This window comes from Pogoniulus pusillus, chromosome 8 (assembly GCF_015220805.1).
Source record: "Pogoniulus pusillus isolate bPogPus1 chromosome 8, bPogPus1.pri, whole genome shotgun sequence".
In the NCBI taxonomy this organism is placed as follows: domain Eukaryota; kingdom Metazoa; phylum Chordata; class Aves; order Piciformes; family Lybiidae; genus Pogoniulus; species Pogoniulus pusillus.
This window is the reverse complement of record NC_087271.1, coordinates 18,592,786-18,613,185: the sequence shown is the minus strand read 5'-3', so window position 1 is coordinate 18,613,185 and position 20,400 is coordinate 18,592,786. Positions and strand designations below refer to the sequence as shown.

At 47.1% G+C, this 20,400-nt stretch overlaps 1 protein-coding gene across 8 annotated transcripts in view; it reads right to left on the bottom strand.

The window, feature by feature from the left end:
- The window catches only part of MIER1 (MIER1 transcriptional regulator), a 49,982-nt gene that overhangs the window by 15,774 nt on the left and 13,808 nt on the right, over nucleotides 1-20,400 (bottom strand). For 5 of the 8 annotated variants that reach the window (XR_010303070.1, XR_010303071.1, XM_064147464.1 and 2 more), the window contains 4 exons: nucleotides 14,525-14,549; nucleotides 12,780-12,925; nucleotides 6,962-7,129; nucleotides 3,687-3,819 (listed from right to left, as the gene is read on the bottom strand). Coding sequence is in view for 6 of the 8 variants with exons in the window: in XM_064147462.1 (XP_064003532.1) it covers nucleotides 3,687-3,819; nucleotides 6,962-7,129; nucleotides 12,780-12,925; nucleotides 14,525-14,549 (472 nt within the window). In the remaining 2 variants the exon portion in view is untranslated. Of the gene's footprint in view, nucleotides 1-3,686; nucleotides 3,820-6,961; nucleotides 7,130-12,779; nucleotides 12,926-13,909; nucleotides 13,969-14,524; nucleotides 14,550-20,400 lie in introns of all 8 variants that reach the window. The other 3 variants (XM_064147467.1, XM_064147468.1, XM_064147466.1) reach the window with 2 other exon arrangements.

Genomic DNA, 20,400 nt, shown 5'->3' with positions numbered 1-20,400 from the left:
CAGTCTTTCTGGGATTTAGTAAGCAGGGCTGTGCTGCTTAAGAGATGCACAGAAGCATTTAAAATAGATTATTTTGGATAAGGACTGACAAAAATTGTAAGCTCTTTATGACAGAGGCTTGCTGCCTTGCACAATGTGCTGAAAGCAACTGCGGGATCTGGTTGATGTAGAGCAAGTGATAACAGCAGCCCTAAAATGACTTTTGCATTAAATTACAATTTAAACACAGCTCAACATCATGAAAAGGCCCAAACTTAATGCAAACCACTTGCATTATGCTAATGCTACGGTTAACAACTAGAGTTTGGTTAAGATATCTTAATCCTCTGCACAGCTACATGCTGAGGTTCCCTCAGCATTTTGGGATTAAAAGAAATGTGCAGAATAGAAAACTGCATTTGTACAGTGTGGTGGCTAATGAGCATCCAGCATCCCTGTGTGGCTGGGGTTAGAGATCATCCAGTCCAAGCCTTCTGCTAAAGCACAGGCATCCACAGCAGCTTGCCCTGCATCACGATGGCCACACGGGTCTGGAAGTTCTCCAGAGGAGACTGCACTACCTGTCTGGACAGCCTGCTCCAGGGCTCCAGCACCCTCACAACAAACAAGTCTCTCCTCCTCTTCAGATGGAATCTCCTGGGTTCGTTTGTCCTTGTTGCCCCTTGTCCTGTCACCGGGCACCACTGACAAGAGTCTGGCCCCATCCTCTTGCCTCCCACAAGTCCTTTATCTCTGGCTGAGCATTGCTCAGATCCCCTCTCAAGCTGCTCATCTGCAGGCTCAACAACCCCAGGACTTTCAGCCTTTCCTCCTCACAGAGATGCTTCAGGCCCCATAGTATCTTTGGATCACTTTTCTGGACTTTGCTCAATAGTTCCCTGTCTCAGTATTGGACCCAGGACTCCAGGGCAGAGTAGACGGGAAGGAGAATCTTCCTCAATCTGCTGGCCACACTCTTCTTCTTGCAGCCCAGGACACCACTGGCCTTCTTGGACATGAGAGCACATTGCTAGGTCATGGTAAACTTGTCCACCAGCACTCTCAGATCCTTCCCCTTGGAGCTGCTTCCCAGCAGGTTGCCCCTCACCTGTACTGCTGCAGGAGATTACTGATCCCCAGTTGCAGGACCCTGTGGATGATCAGAGCTGGAGAAGCTCTGCTGTGAGGAGAGACTGAGGGAGTTGAGGCTGTTCAGTCTGCAGAGGAGAAGGCTCCCAGGTGACCTTATTGTGGCCTTTCAGTATCTGAAGGGGGCAACAAGAAAGCTGGGGAAGGACTTTTTATGCTGTCAGGTAGTGACAGGACCTGGGGGGAATGGAACAAAGCTAGAAATGGATAGATTCAGACTGGATGTTAGGAAATTCTTCAGCATTAAGGTGGTGAGACCCTGGAATGGGTTGCTCAGGGAGGTGGCGGGAGCATCATCCCTGGAGGTGTTTAAAGGCCAGGCTGGATGAAGCTCTGGACAGCCTGATCTAGTTTGAGGTGTCCCTGCCCATGGCAGGGGGGTTGGAACTGGATGATCCCTCCAATTCTGGTGGTTCCTTCCAACCCTGACTGATTCCATGAATCTATGACCCTAGAATTGCTCTTGTTGAATTTCATGAGGTTCTGTTTTACCAAACTCTCCAGCCAATATTGTCTACTCCATATTTTAGTAACAACACTGATGATGATGATGGTGCACTCATCTTTATGCACCCCAGGAGGTCATTGCCTTTTGGGGCATGAGGGCACACCGATGGCTCATGGGGACCTTTGTCAAGCATTGCATCCAGTATAAGGTATCACAAGGAAGCTTTGCTTTAACTTCTGTTTGCTAAAACACAGAACAGTAGAAACCCAACCATCAGTGCCAGTCACTCCCATCAAAGAAAGGTAAATCAGGTATTTTGTTGTCCAGCTAGCCCTGCTGTGAGTTCAATGCTAAAAGGCTCAGATGCCATTAAGTAGGATTGCCACAGAAGTAAGAGCAGTCTAAAGAAAGAACTCAACACCAGCTCAATGCTCTCAACTGGGTGCTACAAGTTTTAAAGAGAGAACATGGTTGGTCTGTAAAGCTGGCAATGGTACCCCACGTGGAATTCTAGTGCCCTTCAGCTTCAACTTTCTCCTTCGGCTGGACTCTCACCTTTCACAAAGACCCTAACCCAGTGTCACCAAGCCTTGTCATGACATATAATTTCATTTCCTGATGGGGACCTACAGGAAGGCTGGGGAGGGACTGTTTAGAAGGACTTGGATAAGACAAGGGGCAATGGTCTGAAACTGGAGCAGGGTAGATTTAGGTTGGACACCAGAAGGAAGTCCCTCACAATAATAAAACACTAGAGCAGACTGCCTGGAGATGTGGTTGAGGCCTCATCCCCGGAGACATTCAAGATGAGACTCTGTATGGCCCCAGGCAGCCTCCTCTAGCTGGAGGTGTCCCTGCTGACTTCAGGAAGGTTGGACAAGATGATCTTTGAGGCTCCCTTTCAACCTGATGCATTCTGCCAATCTGCAATTACCTGGCTGGAACACTGCGTTTCCTACTTGCAGATTGTTCCACTTCTGTCTTTGCTGGCAGCTGAAACCATGATGGGAAGGCAACATCATCCTAACCTGCCTCTGAACTCCATGTAGATGAGAAGAGAGCCCACTGACACAAACCAAGTTGCAGGATCATAAATCTGTCTGTCACAATGCTCAAAGCAGTATCACAAGAGGAAGCAAACATATGTTTATAGGTAGATAATGCTAACTAGAGTACTGGTTAGCTGCAATGTGGCTCTAGCTAGAGGTGTTCACAGGCTCACAGATGCCAGGGGTTAGAAGGGACCCAAAGAGATCATCGAGTCCAACCCCCCTGCCAAAGCAGGACCACACAATCTAGCTCAGGTCACACAGGAACACATCTAAACAGGCCTTGAAAGGCTCCACAGAAGAAGATTCCACAATCTCTCTGGGCAGGTTGTGCCAGTGCTCTGGGACCCTTACAGTAAAGAAGTTCCCCCTTGTGTTAAGGTGGAACCTCCTGTGTTGCAGCTTCCATTCATTGCTCTGTGTCCTATTGCAATAAGCAAGTGAGCAGAGCCTGTTCCCCCTCTCCTGACCTCCAGCCCTCAGATATATATAAACATTGATTAAATGCTCTCTCAGTCTTCTCCAGACTAAACAGCCCCAGGTCCCTCAGCCTCTCCTCATCAAGCAGTGCTCCAGTCCCCTAATGATCCTCATCGCCCTCCCTTGGACTCTCTCCAGCAGATCCCTCTCAAACTAGGGAGCCTAAAACTGAAGGCAGTACTCAAGATTAGGTCTCACCAGGGCAGAGTAGAGGCAGAAGAGAACCTCCCTTGATCTGCTGGACACAGTCTTGTTAATTCACCCCAGGATCCCACTGGCCCTCTTGGCCACAAGGGCACATTGCTGTGCCATGGATGTTATCCAGCAGCACTCCCAGGTCCCTCTCCACAGGGCTGCTCTCCAACAGATCACCTCCCAGCCTGTACTGGTGCAGTTTATTGTTCCTTCCCAGGTGCAGGACTCTGCACTTGTCCTTGTTGAACCTCATTTGGTCCCTCTGTGCCCAGCTCTCCATTCTGTCCACCTATCTCTGGATGGCCACACAGCCTTCTTAACCAAGTGTTCTTAACCAAGGGTCAACCACACCAAATCCACTGTGCTTAGGGCCGAATTTTACCTACTTGTGTCAAAATATTTACATCGACGAGGGCGAATTATCTCCTGTGGATCTTGGGAAGCAACAGATGGGGCTGGGTCATCATTAGACGATTGGGTCTCATCCTCCTGACCTGATGAATCCTTTATTGTCTCCTCCTTAAATATAAGAAAGCAAATGGCAGATCAGTGATCCCTTTTATGTGACAATTATTTTTGCCCCACTTGCCAATAGAGCAAACCAAGTATCTTTTACCTGACATGAAGTGACTCTGATAGAACAAGGGGCAACAGGCACAAACTGGGACCCAGGAGGTGTCACCTGAGCAGGAGGAGAAACTTCTTTGGTGTGAGGGTGCTGGAGTCCTGGAGCAGGCTGCCCAGAGAGGTTGTGGAGTCTCCTTCTCTGGAGAGCTTCCAAACCTAGCTGGGCATTGTGATGCTGGGCAAGCTGCTGTGGGTGCCCCTGCTTTAGCAGGGAGGTTGGACTGGATGATCTCCAGAGGTCCCTTCTAACTTCACCATGATGGGATTCTGTGTATAGATTGTGGCCTGTCCAGACTGAGCCACAACAGAAGTGTAAATACAGCAGATCAGTTATCGACCAGGACTGCCAGCAGATTGATTTAGCCCTCAGACTCTAGCATAGAACACAGAAATAGCATCCAAAGTGAAACATCACAGTTAGCTTTTAATTCAGCAAAGCAAACCCTTGGCAGTTGGCATTTCACTTCATTTAACTTTAAAATTTTACTCTGCTCTTTAAAACCCTTCCTTATGAATTTTCAGTTAAAAGGGGAGCAATGATTTACTGGCTACGCTCTTCCCAGTCAAAGGGAAATCACAGAACCCCAGAATCCCAGCATGGTGGGATTGGAAGGGACCTCTGGAGATCATCCAGTCCAACCCCACTGCTAAAGCAAAGGCACCCACAGCAGCTTGCCCAGCATCACAATAGCCAGACAGGTTTAGAGTCTCTCCAGAGAAGGAGACTCAACTACCTCTCTGGGCAGCCTACTCGGCCTGGTTGATTCTGTGATTCTGTTCAAGTGGAAGCTCTGTGTTCCAGTTTGTACTCTTTGCCCCTTGGCTTGTCCCTGGGCACCACTGAGAAGAGTCTGGTCCCATCCTCTTGCCCCCCACAGGTCCTTTATCTCTTGCTGAGCGTTGATCAGATCTCCTCTGGGGCTGCTCTTCTGCAGGCTCAACAGCCCCAGGGCTCTCAGCCTTTCCTCCTCACAGAGCTGCTCCAGGCCCTTCAGCACCTTTAAAGCTTCCTCTAGGCTCTCGCCAGTAGTTTCCTGCCTCTCTTGATCTGGGGAGCCCAGAACCCAAGCCAGGACACCAGATATGTCCTCCCCAGGTGCAGAACCATCACCTTCTGTACTTCTATAAACATCTATGTCATGGTGTGGCAATCAATATCCTCATGAAGTCAAGAAAAACTCCAAAACTAGAAGCTCCTCTATTAAAAGCTTCTAATCCACAAGACTTTGTAATCAACCAGAAGGAATGACTACAATTAAGGCAGATTAACTTGTTAAAGGGTTAAAAATAGCTCAGTGCTCTCTGTTCAATGCATGTTGTCAATAGCTTTTATGTGTTTCATGGCTGTGTTGGCAGCACTCACACTTGGTAGCTCTAACACAGAAGCATTAGGCACATGTTGACGTGCACCTTCAGCAGCAAGCAGAGTATTATCACATGCACAGCTTAGAGCAGATTAAAAATAGAAAGCAGCTAAGTGCAGTGCAGCTAAATAAGCTGTGGAGAGAGATGAGTGCTGGCAGAGAAAGCCTGAATGATTTATACAATCATTCCACCCCCACGGATGATGTTGCTGCCTCTCTGCTAAGAGCCCAGGAGCATTTCAGAGCTCTCACAGTCCTGCTCTCTGAAGCAACCACTCCTAACAGGTTTGCTGCCTGGCTCTGGGACCAGGCCTCCCCACCACTTTTGGTGCAAACACACCAAAACTGAAGTAGGTCAACCCACACCTCCAACTCATTCACAGTGCTAACTCACTAATCCACTGGCTGTAGTGGATTGGGAACCAACTGGGCTTCTGCAGCATGCTCCAGAGGGTTTGGGCCCTTGCAGCTGAATTTCAATATCTGAAGTGGACCTAGAGGAAGGCTGGAAAGGGACTGTTTAGAAGGGCCTTTGGTGGCAGGACAATGGGCAACGGCTTGAAACCAGGGCAGGGGAGATACAGGTTGGATACCAGGAGGAAGTTCTTCACAATGAACTTCACAATTGCTTCACAATAAAGAAGGGGCACCTGCTCAGTACCACAAAGCCCAGCTGAGTTTAGAAGCTCTCCAGAGAAGGAGACTCCACAACCTCTCCAGGGCTGCTCCAGGGCTCCAGCACCCTCACAACAAGCAAGTTTCTCCTCCTCTTCAGATGGAACCTCCTGGTTTCTCGTTTGTGCCCATTGCCCCTTGTTCTGTTGCTGGGCACCACTGAGAACAATCTGGCACCATCCTCTTGCTCTCCAGCTTTTAGCTCTTGCTGAGCACTGAGAAGATCTCTGGGTCTCAACTGCTCTGGGCAGTGCAGCAAAACAGAGGCAGATAATTCAGAATAAACCTAAGAAGGAAGGGTTCAGTGCACAAAGTACCCGAAATCAGATCTCTTGCCAAGGGCTTCTGCCATGACCTGGCATCTTGAGTGGTTGTCTAGGACAGAATGGCCGTAAGAGCTTCGGACAGAATGGCCGTAAGAGCTTCAGCTCTGGGCTTCCAAGTTCAAGAAGGACAGACACTTACTGGAGAGGGTACAGCAAAGGGCTACAAAGATGCTGAGGGGCCTGGAACATCTCTGTGATGAGGAAGGGCTAAGAGAATTGGGGTTTCTTAGTCTGGAAAAGAACAGACTGATGGGATCTCATCAATGCTGATCAATACTTCTAGGGTGGGTGGCAGGAGGAGGGGATCAGGCTTTTGTCATAGAATCATAGAACCACAGAATCATAGAATCAGCCAGGCTGGAAGAGACCTCCAAGATCATCCAGTCTGACCTAGCACCCAGCCCTATCCAGCCAACTTGACCATGGCACTAAATGCCTCATCCAGTCTTTTCTTGAACACCTCCAGGGTCAGTGGTGCCCAGTGACAGGACAAGGGGTAACAGGCACAAACTTGAGCATCAGAAGTTCCATCTAAATATGAGGAGGAATTTCTTCAATTTAAGGGTGATGGAGCCCTGGAATGGGAGCATGGCTGGACTCAAGGATCTCCAGAGGCCCCTTCCAACCTCTCCCATTCTGTGATTGACTGAAATCAATGTCAATACTCACTTTGTTTTCACCACTACAGCCACTGTTGTCATCATTATCAACATCATCATCATCTTCTCCCTCCTCCTCTTCCTCTTCTTCCTCCTCATCCTCCTCTTCTTCTTGGAGCGGCATGGTACCATCGTAGCCGTACCGGCTGAGCAGCTCCTGGATTGGCATGTCACTTTCCTGCCAAATGGAGGAGGAGATTTGAACACAAACATTGCACACCACACATCTGTTCTGCAGCTTCAAGCTGTCAGCTTCCAACACAACAGACCAAAGCCAGAGGGATGATGCTGAGAATGGCCTCTCCAGCAGCAAACGGGACATTCTGAATGCAGAGTTCTGGCTCCCAAGAGAAATCTGTTTGGTTTTCTGCTGGGGAACTCTTTATTTCCCAATTCTTTGTGGATTTACAGCAGACCTTAGGTACCAACATCCTCCCCGAGGGGCCACAAAGCTCTTTAAGAGGGCACCAAAAGGCAGTAGGTCTCATCCCTCTCTTGGTGCTTCTCTACTGCTATGTTTGCACAAGACAAGTACTGCAAGGTGGCAGGTGAGGTCTGGATCCATCACCTCCCTTCAGCACACAGCACAGACATGCTCCTGCTGGAAATACCAATGGATGTTCCTTTACTGCCCCAAAGCTACCTGGAAAACTGCAGTATTTTGTACACATTTGTGGCAAAAGCAGGTAAAACATATCAGCAGCAGCTGCTTCACACAGCTGAGACAGGGACAGGCTTTACAAGCAGGAACTTCTCCTAGGGCAAGGAAGTGACTTCTGTGATACCTCCAAAAATGCACAGAATCATAGAAAGGGTTGGGTTGGAAGGAACCCTCAAGACCATCTGGGTTCCAACCCCCAGGGAAGCTTCCTACTAGACCAGGGTGCTCAAGACCCCATCCAACCTGGCTTTGAACACTTCCAAGTTTAGAGTATCCACGACTTCTCCAGGCAACCTGTTCCAGTGCTTCATCACTCTCATGGTGGAGAATTCCTTCCTAAAGTCTCATCTAAATCCATCTTCTTCCAGTATGGAGCCATCAACTCTCATCCTGTCACTCCATGCCTTTGTCACAAGTCCCTCTCCAGGTGTCATGTAGCCCTCTTCCAATACTGGAAGGACACGGAACTGTTGGGGGGTGTCCAAAGGAGGGTCACAAAGACTATCAGAAGGCTGAAGCAAAGACAGGCTGAGAGAGTTGGGCTTCTTCAGGCTGGAGAAAAGCAGGCTGAGGGGAGAGCTCCTGGCTCTCTGCAACTCCCTGAAGGGGGGTTGGAACCAGGTGGGGATTGGTAGCTTCTCTACCAAGAACCAAACAACAAGACAGAGGAAATATCCCTCAAACTGCACCAGGAGAAATTTAGGTTGGAGACAAAGAACAATTTTTTCCCCAAAAGGATTGTCAAGGCCTGGAACAAGTTGCCCAAAGCAGTGGTGGCAACCCCATCCCTGGAAGGGTTTCAAAGCCATGGAGCTGAGGTGCTGAGGACGACAGTTCAGTGGTGACCTGGCAGTGCTGGGTTAATGACTTCAAAAGGTATTTTCCAATCAAAACCATTCTGTGATTCTATGTGACAAGAGATAGGGAGAAGAGGCAGCAAACACAAGTTGGAACTGTGTCAACAGGGTTTCCTATTTCATTTCTTCATTTATTACCCTGAGATTGGACAAGTCCCTTGGAGCACTGAAATAAATGACCTTCAGAGGTCACTTCTGATGTTGAATATTTTGAATCTTTGAAACTGAATAGAAATGCTGAGTCTAGATCACTGCATTTCCTGCTTTACTGCACTCATTTCAGCAACCTGGTGTAATGAAGGTGGTCCTGGCCTGTGGCAGGAGGTTAGAACTAGATAATCTTTAAGGTGCCTTCCAATCCAACCCAGTCTGTGATTCCACGGTTAATAACAGGAAATGGATTCTATCTCATGGATGTGGAGAAGATGTGAAGTGAGTGATAGAACACAGAACTGTGCCACAAGGAGAACAGAGAAGGTAAACAAACCCAACTGGATGTGCTACTGACTGAGGAGCAACCACTGAGATGAGCACACAGGAGGTCTGAACAACCAAACATGCGTCTCATGCTAAATGAACTGTGCAACATCACCACATGCCTCGGGGACAGGACAGGCAGAGGCTAAAAACCAAACGGACAAAACCAGAGGAGGAGGAAAGCCAAAAGACTGACAGGCATTATGGACAAAGACAACATCTTCACATGTGCCTAAACTGCACCCTGCTAGAGGCTGGAGAAACATTTGGGAGAAGCCTTGCAACCTTCTGTGATTCACTGACAATAACTGGGAATCCTGACCCCAGCTCTACTGACAGCTTTTTGTGCTAGGAAAATCATTTCACCTGCATCTCCATTTCACAGCTTGCACTGGCTTGGAAGTGACCCTCAAAGGTCATCTTGTCCAACTGCCCTGCAATCAGCAAGGACATCTCCAGCTAGATCAGGCTGCCCAGGGCCACATCAAGTCTGCCTCTGCCTGAAGAATGAAGATGCTCCACTAAAGTATTATAGAGTATTATAAAACACTGCTGAACCCCTTTGAGTGGTCAGGCATTGGAACAGGCTGCCCAGAGAGGTGGGGGGGTCACCAGCCCTGGAGGTGCTCAAGACACCTGTGAGCATGGCACTTTGGGACATGTTTTAATGGCCATGGTGGTCTTAGAAAAAAGGTTAGACTCAATGACCTTAGAGGTCTCTTCTAACCTAAACAATTCTATGATTATTTAAGTGCAGTTCTGCTCTCAGGGAACTATTTTGTCCCATACCAGTGCAGCACAGAGAGTGACTTCAGGCCTCTAGGCACAGATATGCTGCTGCTAGACAAAAATCTGCACACAGAGAAACACAAGATGCTGCTCAGCCCCAAGTACTAACACATTCCCTTTTCAACCCATGAGCAGAAAAGATCCTCAGCCTCAGAGGCAAGTGTAATTTTGATGACAGCCAGGAGTTCAGTTATTACGATTCAAAAAATCCTTTGCAAAACTTGACTGCCATCTCGCCTCTGAAGGAGCTGAATGAGGAAAACAGGCTGGGGAAAACCTGAAACAATACCTGTGAATGTTGGGGGGAAGAAAGAGTAGACCACAGGTCTCCTGGTGGCACGGAAGCACCTGAAACTCAGTCAAAAGCTGACCTACAGGTCATACACTGACCATGAGACTCTTTGCCAAAGCATCCTGCAGAGGAGAGCAGCACCTGGATGAGGGCACAGAGGGCACTGTCAGCAAGTCTGCCGATGACATGGAACTAGGAGTGGCTGACACCCCCCTCAGGGTGTGCTGCCATTCAGCAGAACCCGGACAGGCTAGAGAAGAAATTGAATGAAATACAAGGGCAAGGGTAGAGTCTTGCATCTGGGAAAGAATAACCTCATGGACGAGCACAGGCTGGGGCCTGGCTTGCTGGAATTCAGCATGGGGAAAGGGACCTGGGAGTCTGGACAGGATGACCAGGAGCCAGCAATGTGCCCTTGTGGCCAGGAAGGCCAACGTCATCTTGGGGTACATTAGAAGGGATGGAATGAGTAATCCAGAGAGGTTCTCCTTCCCCGCTACTCCGCACTGATGAGGCCACATCTGGAATACTGTGTTCAGTTCTAAGTCTCTCAGTTCAAGAAGGAACTCAGGGAACTGCTTGAAAGAGTCCAGTGCAGAGCCACAAAGATGCTGAAGGCAGCGGAACATCTCCCTGCTGAGGACAGGCTGAGGCAGATGGGGCTATTTAGCTTGGAGAGGAAGAGCCTGAGGGGTGATGTCATTTATGTTTATAAAGGTGTGAAGGGCAGTGTCGGGAGGATGGAGCCAGGCTCTGCTCAGGGATGTCCAATGATAAGACAAGGGGCAATGTGTGCAAGCTGGAGCAGAGGAGGCTCCACAAGAGTGTGAGGAAAAACCTTTTCACACTGAGAGTCAGAGAGCCCTGAAGCAGGCTGCCCAGAGAGGTTGTGGAGTCTCCTCTTCTGGAGACTTTCAAAACCTGCCTGGATGCCTTCCTGTGTGACCTGCTTTAGGTGCTCCTGCTCTGGCAGAAGGGTTGGACTGGATGATCTTCCAAAATCCCTCCCAACCCCTAACACTCAGTGATGGAACAACCTGAGTGCAAGTTAGATCATTGCTCACTGTCTTGACCACAAAAGATCTGACACATGGAGAAAAGACAAACTTCCAGCCATGAGGGAATACAGTGATGGCTGAAATACAGCTAGAAAGGCAGCATGATGCAACAGCACAATCAGCTGTTGTGGGGGAAAAGCACCCCATATTTCCAACTCCAAATCCACATGCACGTGGACCTCCACTTCTCCTCTCGTCCAGATGAAGCATATTTAGATTCAGACACTATTTATTTCTCTTTATGTTTAACCATTTAATATCAAACCTGAAATTACCCAGAAAGGATCACTTTCACCTCAAGTGTAGGTTTAAGGGCACTAAATTAATTTCAAGACATATCAGAATAATCACTTAGATTAAATAGGATTTGTACATCAAATATGCAGCTGGAAATCATTAATGATCCATTCAAGAAGGATTTCAGATCACAGTTAGCTAAATTACTTATAATAAACCTAGTTTGGAATTTAAGAGTATTATTCCTGCCTGAGAATTACTTTAAGACAATACAGAACACCAAATAATTCTTATCTTCAATTATTTAAGGTGTACATTTTAAGATTTATTTATCACTGTTAACAGGGAACAGCTCTTTCTGTTGTGAAAATCTTTTCACCTGCATTTCCGTCTCCTCTGCTTTAAAAATTAAGATGCTCCACTAGCATGCTGCAAAGTATTGCTGGCTGAAAATGAGCCACTGTGTGCCCAAGTAGGCAAGGCCACCAGCATCCTGGCTTGGATCAGCAATAATGTGGCCAGCAGGACTAGGACAGTGATTGTTTCCCTGGATTCAGCAGTAGTGAGGCCACATCTCAAATCCTGGGTTCAGCTTTGCTTCCCTCACTCCAAAAAGGACACTGAGGAGCACGTTCAGAGAAGGGCAATGAGGCTACAGAAGGTTCTAGAGAAGAGGCCTGGTGAGGAGCACCTGAGGGAATTGAGGCTGTTCAGGCTGCAGAAAAGGAAGCTGGGGGGGGGGGGGCCTTCTGGCTCTCTACAACTCCCTGAAAGGAAGCTGGAACCAGGTGGGGGTTGGTCTCTTCTCTCATGGAACAAGAGGAAATGGCCTCGAGTTGCACCAGGGGAAGTTTAGGTCGGATATCAGAAGAAACTTCTTCTCTGAGAGAGCTCTCAAAGACTGGATCAGGCTGCCCAGGGAGATGGTTGAATCCTCATCCCTGAAGGAGCTTCTAAGAGGCTGAGATGTGCTGAGGGACATGGTCTAGCACCAGCCTTGGCAGAGTTAGAGAATGGCTGGACTCAATGACCTTAAAGGTCTTTTCCAATGCAAACAATTCTGTGATTCTACAAAAGTTTGGATAAAAATGAAAAAGAAAATTATGGGATTGTAAAGAAAACATCCAAGTCCAAATCAGCACTGGAATATCCCAGTTTAGTCAGGCCATGGTTTAACTGGAATTAGCTCTGGCTTGCAAATCCTACACCAGTATACAGATGCAAGAAGAGACTAACCAAGCAGAAGTTAGCCATGATTTAAGTATTTATGCCCCAGCTGCCTTTCCCCAGCTTTGCAGAACTCAGTCCTCTTCCCCCATCTACATTATTTGTCTATTAAGAGGTTTTTATGGGGAGTGTTTTATTTAATTCCAAAACACAAGGGAGAAAAACCTGCAGATGTTTTGTGTGAGACTGTGGCCTGTGGTTACATTTTATGACTATTTAAGGCTACCTACCCTGTTAAGATCCTCTATTTCAGAAATGAAGTTTGTTTCTCCTTCCATCATTTCCTCCTCTTCTAATGTCCGTTCATCATCAAAGTCATGCACCAGCATATCAGCTGATGGATCAAATTCATGGTCATCAGATGTTGCTGAACCTCCTGATAGAAAACATTTTAAAGAATGTTTTGAGTTAGATCATGGCCTTGCAGAGTTTAAGGTTTTATTCTGGTGACAGTTTTAATACTCAGATTATATTCAGAAATTCAAAGAGCCTCAAAATTCCTCAAGCATTTCTCCTGGGAAAGTCAACCTCAGAGGTGTCCTTTGGGTAGTAAGGAAATAAAGGACCAGGAGTCAGTGCTTTAACCAGCTCTCTAAACACTCTCTCTTTGAACATTGGGCTCCTAGTTAAGTGCTTGCAAAACCTTCCTGGGTTTGAAGACTTAATTCTTAAATAATCTTCAATCAAGAGTTCTGCTAGCAGGAGAAATCCTCATGAAACACAAACTCAGGCCAGTTGTTCCCTTTCTACTTTGGAGGCTTTGTTGTTGATAAGCCAGCCTAAGGACTCTGCCATAATTTGGACCTAATGGAAGCTTCAGGGTTATGCAGATTCTATTTGGGATGCAGAATCCTTATTTTTCCCCATGCCTCTTGGTTTTGGTTGGGTTGGTTTGTTTGTTTTTCTTGCCACAGCTCTTCGTCAAGAAGCCTTGTTAAGATTTTTGTGACAATGAGAAATAAAGGAATGGATGAATGGTTGGGCAGATGCAGCACTTGGTGGTAACCCAGCAATACCTGAACTCTAATTCTAGCCCTATGAGTATTTCTCCACTTCTCTCCAGGGATGACTTCAATCTTCTTTTTCAGAGCTTGACTTCAATTTCATTTTTCAAAGCTTGAAGACTGCGTGTCCATGCTAAGGGTGTGTGAGAGAGGGGTTGGCTCTAAAGGCTTAACTGTAGTTGGAAGAGTTCAAGCAACTGATTGTTGCTCTGAAGGAAATTAAGAGCTCAAGAGACAACAGCAGCCTAGCTAAAGGAACTGCTGGGAAGCTTTTCCACTTGCAGAATGCCCAAAACCTTGGAAATAAATAACACTAAGCACAGCACACACACACACAAAAAAACCCCAACACCCACCTCAGACACCCATAATTCACACTTAGGCTGACTGCTGGAGAGCCAGTAGCTTTAGGATGCTGGAATATCAGAAAACAATCAGATTTAAACCCAAAAGTCATTGATTCCCTCACTTTTTTTTAGTATTCCAATCAGGTAATAACTAAAAAACCACATTGCTTTTTCTTGCTAATTTTTGCACAAAAATAACCTCCAGCAATGGTGTTTTTATTAACTGGGAGCACAACGTGCCTCAACTTTTGCCTAGTTTTAACCACACCAAGTTAGAAGTTTTAACTTCCAGCCATGCCTAGAAGGATGGTAGCCACCCTGCTGGGTGAAGTAGTCCCTTCCACGCCCCCAGCAGCAGCTAACACTGGGCTCCTCAGGACAAAACAAACATTCCCAGATGTGTCTTTCCACAGTTGCACAAAGAATCATCTTTCCTTGATGTTTTGGGTGTTTTTGCTATTCAGACGCTTGTGCTGGTGCAAACTAGAGGGTATCAGGGACTACTTCAACCAGGAAGGTCACCAACCAACTCCTCAACTTGCATCCTGGATGAGATGAGCAAAAAAAACCTCTGAAGGGTGCCCTTTTCCCTTACAAGCTTAGGAAATATTAAAAAATATTTACCTGGGCTTGCAGACTCAACAGAAGGCTAAAAAAGAAAACACAGGAGATTAATTTTTTGGTTGCTGTGTTGAACCTGTGATACAAACTCAATTCCATCATTCAGCTGACACAAAGCAAGTCACTGCAAGTAAAAATAAAGCCCCATGGACACACTTGAAGCAATTCCAGGCAAACAATATTCATTTTCTCCTTGATGTTTCAATAGTGCTGTGTTGTTTTAGCAAGGAAAAAACAAACAACTGCAAGAGCTGCCCATTTAGTGATGAAAGGAATGGGTGGATGAAGATACAAAAAGAAAGCAAAGCAATTCATTATGGAAATGGTATGAGAGTTCCACAGGCAACTTGGTAGGGATGCAACTGAGGATATATTAAGGCTTCTCACTCCAAGAAGGACATTGAGGGGCTGGAGCAGGTCCAGAGAAGGGCAGCAAAGCTGATTAAGGATCTGGAGAACAGGGCTGGGGAGGAGCAACTGAGGGAACTGGGGGTGATTAGCCTGGAGAAAAGGAGGCTGAGGGGAGACCTCAGTGCTCTCTAAAAGCTACTTAAAAGGAGGTCGGAGGCAGCTGGGGGTTGGTCTCTTCTCCCACAGAACAAGTGACTGAGCAAGAGGAAGTGGCCTCGAGGAGAGGTAGAGGTTGGAGATGAGGAACAATTTCCTCCCAAAAAGGGTTATCAAGGCCTGGTTCAAGCTGCCAGTGGAGTTCCCATACCTGGAGGTGTTTCAAAGCCTATGCAGTGCTGAGGGCCATGGTTTAGTGGTGACCTGGAAGGGCTGGGGCAAGAGTTGGACTCAATAATTTGGGAAGTCTTCTCCAACCTTCATGATTCTATGGCTATTATCAGATGGGGCAATAATGCTTTCTCTCCACACCTCTCTGCTCATTTTCAGCTCACCTTTTCTGCTGACACAAAAATGAGGAGTAGCTGTGACGGGCTGGTTTTTAACAGACCCAGAGCTCTGATCTAACTCCAGGTGTTAAATTTCCTTGTCCACAAGCAAGGTGCAGGCCAGATAACACTTTGTAAATGGCAGATTAGAGTGGAAGCAGAGCTGAAGAGAACTGATCCTTCCTCTGTGCTGTGCAACACACAAATTCCCTGCCCTCCTTAAGGTGGACATTCTCAAAAGGTGCACACAAATCACCATGAGAATGCCTCATGGAACAAAAGGAAAAATCCATTTAATTTTCATCTCTAACCCAGCTGTGAGGAAGAAAATTCAACACAATTTACTTCACAGGCCAGACTTTCTTCTCAAGTGCATTCAGAACACAAATTAATACGATCACAGCCTCCAAAACAAATATATTCTTTGAAATCCAGAAAGAATATGAGGCATCCACAACAGCCTTTATGTAAGAGACATCCTTTTGTCTACCATATTTGGTAATCTTACATTCATAATCAGAACAAACATCTTCTTTCATAAAATCCTACTTTCCCTTGCTTAGAACTTTGCCAGTCTTAAGCCTCCTGGGATGGAATTTGCATGGCAGACCTCATTTGTTTGGAAAATCCAAGCAAATCTTTAACTCCTTTCAGGAAGAGACATAACAAAATGGTTTTTGTTTTGTTTTATTTCCATGATAGGAGGAGTGATTTCTTTTTTATTTCAGAGCTGCAGGACTCCTTTTTCCTGCCCACCTTCTTCTTGGTGATGCTCAGTGCCAGGACAAGGGGCAATGGGTGGCAGCTGAGGCATAGGAAGTTTCAGGTAAACATGAGGAGGAATTTTTTCCCTGTGAGGGTGACAGAGCACTGGAGCAGGCTGCCCAGGGAGGTTGTGGAGTCTCCCTCTCTGGAGATATTCAAAACCCACCTGGGTGTGTTCCTGTGTGATCTGGTCTAGGAGATCCTGCTCCAGCAGGGGGGATGGACTGGATGAGCTTTGCAGGTCCCTTCCAGCCCCAGACATTGTGTGATTCTGGGAACAGTACTCAAGGAACTGCAAAAACTTTTCCAGGTCAAAATTAAGCCCATGGTTTATTTATTACAACATTGGTTTAATATTGTTAGAAAGTGGTACATTTAAACCAGTAAACTGGGAAATTTCAACTCAGGTGAAAACTTGTACTATTATTCCATGACTTTCTAAAGTATTTGCCTTCTTTTTACCTTGTGAGGCCAAGAAGTCCCTTGCACGAGCTAATGCCACCCAAAACACTTGGCCCACTGAAGCAGAAATTCAAATATAAAAAATTCTATGTAATTATAAAGTTCTTTTATGAGAAGATCTTCAAAGAAAGAAGAATCAAACCCTCTCAGGGATCAATGACCAAAACTCACTGACGTGTCTGCCTACACTGTATGACAGTCTACAATGTACACACGAAAACTAAACATACATTTGCCAATGTCAAGAAGAAAGCTCAGGAGAAATGTACCTTGAATATTTGCCTGAAGAGTGGAGAGAAAAGGAAACAGACAAGTTTTGCTGCCCTCACATTGTACAGCCTACTGGTGTACCCTGCCTTCAGGTGGGGACACTACAGTGCATTTCCCCCACACTTCCTAATCCCAGCATGGGTGGTGGTTAGAAGGGACCTCTGGAGATCACCCAGTCCATCCCCCTGCTAAAGCAGGGGTATCACAGCAGCTTGCTCAGCATCACAATGCCCAGCTGGGTTTGGAGTCTCTCCAGAGAAGGAACAACACAACCTCACTGGGCAGCCTGCTCCAGGGCTCCAGCACCCTCATACCAAACAAGTTTCTCCTCCTGCTCAGGTGGCACCTCCTGGGTCCCAGTTTGTGCCTGTTGCCCCCTGCCCTGTCACTGGGCACCACTCAGAAGAATCTGGCCCTGGTGTCTTGTTCTCCACAAGCCCTTTATCTCTTGCTGAGCACTGAGCAGATCCCCTCTGGCGTTGCTCTTCTGCAAGCTCATCAACTTCAAGGCTCTCACAGCCTTTCCTCCTCACAGAGCTGCTCCAGGCCCTTCAGCATCTTTAGAGCCTCCACTGGACTCTCTCCAGTAGTTTCCTGTCTGTCTTGACCCAGACTGGACTCAGTACTCCAGTGGAGGCCTCCATGGGGCAGAGAATCTCTCTTGACCTGCTGTCCTCACTCTTGCTGGTGCATCGCAGGAGTCCATTGGCCAGCTTCTCTCTAACCTAACTCTAACACCATTGCTAGGGCTAAATAACTCACCCTGCCTTCCCCTGTTATTCTCTGATGTCCCAGGGCATTTTGAGGGGGGCTTAGCTGGGAAATAGCTGCTGTATTTACAGACCAGCAGTGTAGGTCTCAGCTCTGCAGCACTAATCCACTGGGAATTTCAGCTGGCCCAGTCATGGGGCAGGTGGAGCATCTCCATGTCAATCCACCTGCTTAGCTGGGGTAAAGTTCTGGAGAAAGGCCTCAAGTCAAAAAGGGAGGGATTAAAAAATGAAATTAACCAGGGATGACAGAAATGCCAGAAGGACTGAATCATTTTGGTTGAAAAATATCTATGGTGACCACTTGGAGACAAGGGAATAGGACTGGATAATCAGTAATTGTCTTGGAACAACCATAATGTCATTAAGGTTGGAGAAGACCTTCAAGATCATTGACTCCAACTCATAAGCCAGCACTGCCAGGTCACTGCTAAACCATGTCCCTCAACACCACATCTTCACAACCTTGAAAACCTCCCAGGAATGGGGAGTTTGCCACTGCCCTGGGCCAGGATTTGACAACCCTTTTGGGGAAGAAATTATTCCTCATGTCCAGCCTGAATCTCCCCTGGTGCAACTTGAGTACATTTCCTTTCATCCATCCTCCACCTTACTTGTCTCTTTTCAGGTGGCATTCAGGAGCAGACCTTTTCAATTCGGTATGCTCTGCCTAGTGTTGGTCATTTCAGTTTTAAGACACTGACAAAATGAATCAGCTCCAACACAGCAAGAGGCCATAAAGGTGACCAAGGGACTGGTGGTCTGATACATGAGGAGAGGCTGAGAAAGCCTGAGTTGTTCAGTCTGGAGAAGAGGTGGCTCAAGAGATTCAGAACCCTGTGCATAAATAATTGATGGAAGGGTGTGGGAAGAGTGAATCACAGAATGCTTTGGGTCAGAAGCAACCTTAAAGATTATCTATTTCCAACCCCTTGCCCTGGGTGAGGCATCCAGTGACGAGTCAATGAACACAAACTGGAATACATTTAAACACCAGGAATTGCTAAGACTGGGACATGCTGCTCATAGAGGTTGCGATGTCTGCACTAGAGGTGCAGAAAACTCCTGGGCAAGCTGCTGTGGGTGCTCCTGCTTTAGCAGGGCAGTTGGAATGGATGACCTCCAGAGGTCTCTTCCAATCCCTACCCCACTCTGACCTTACCTCTACCCCACTCTGAGCCTACCTCTAAATGTCCCTTTCAGCTTCAACATTTGGTAACTGAAAGCTGCAGTAAATAGATTGCAATGGAGCCTACCAAAAGGAAGGATTTTTCCTGCTGAGCATGGCCACAAAACCATAGTGGGGCACAAAAAGGTCTATAAAAGCCAGGCAGGCTTTAAGGAACAAATTCAGCTTTCGGCATTCGGTTCTTTGCTACAGACTTGTCCTTAGGAAGTTTAACAAGGACAAGTGTAGAGTCCTGCTCCTGGTAAGGAACACCACCAGACACCACTACAGCCTACAGGTCACCCTGCTGGAAAGCAGCTCCATGGAGAAAGGCCTTGGGGTCCTGGTGGACAGCAGTTATCCATAGGACAGCAATGTGCCCTTGGGGCCAAGGTGGCCAATGGCATCCACTAGAGAGAGTCCAGCAGAGGCTACAAGGGTGACTGGGGAACCTGAACACCTCTCCTGTGAGGGAAGGCTGAGAGACCTGCAGCTGTTAATCCTGAGCAGAAGGCTGAGAGGGGATCTTACCAAGATCTCCAAATAACCAAAGGGTGAGTGTCAAGATGAAGCTGCCTGCCTCTTTCTGATGACGCCCAGCAACAGGACAAGCAACAATGGGTACAAGCTGGAATCCAGGAAGTTTCACCTCAACATGAGGACATTTCCTCACTGTAAAGGTACTGGAGCCCTAGAGCAGGCTGCCCAGCGAGGCTGTGGAGTCTCCCTCTCTAGAAATGTTAAAAATCCATCTGGATACCTTTCTGTGTGACTTGTCCTAGGTAATCCTAATTTGGTAGGGGCACTGTACTTGATCTCTAGAAATCACTTCCAACCCCTACCACTCTGAGACTTCACAGATAGCTTTTAGGGGAACAGCCTTTGGGTCTCTATTCCTTTCTTCAAAGCTTTGCCACTACATCTACCCTACTTTGTGAATGATCATCTCTCTCCCTTTCCTATGTTTCTAGTCTAAGTGATGCACTGTCAATCACTTTCTGCCTTCTATTTCTAGCTAGAAGCAGTGTCATGTTACAACTCCCCTGTATTAACAGCCAGCTGTTGCCAAAAGTAGTAGCCTGACCTCTTCCCACCATTCCCATGTGCTTCTGCCACTTGTGTCAGACCCAGCAAAGCAACTTCAAAGAACAGCAACAGTGGTTTTCTATCCCATCAGTCAGACACAGTTCTGCACCTCGGGCCTCGGCAACTGCCTGCTGTGCAGCAGATAACCTCAAGCATGAAGGCAGGCACACGGAGGAGGGTGTGTGGCAGGAGATGAGAAGTGACAATCTCTTGTGAAAGAGGGGTCTAGAGCACAAGTGTTGAAGCCCAGCTGAGGGAATTGGGGTTGTTCAGCCTGAAGAAAGACCTTCTGGCTCTCCACAACTCTTTGAAAGGAGGCTGGAGCCAGGTGGGGGTTGATCTCTTCTCCCAAGGCACAAGTGATAGGACAAGAGAAAATGGCCTCAAGTTGTCCCAGGGGAGATTTAGGTTGGACATGAGGAACAATTTGTTTCCCAAAAGGGTTTTCCAGGCCTGGCTCAG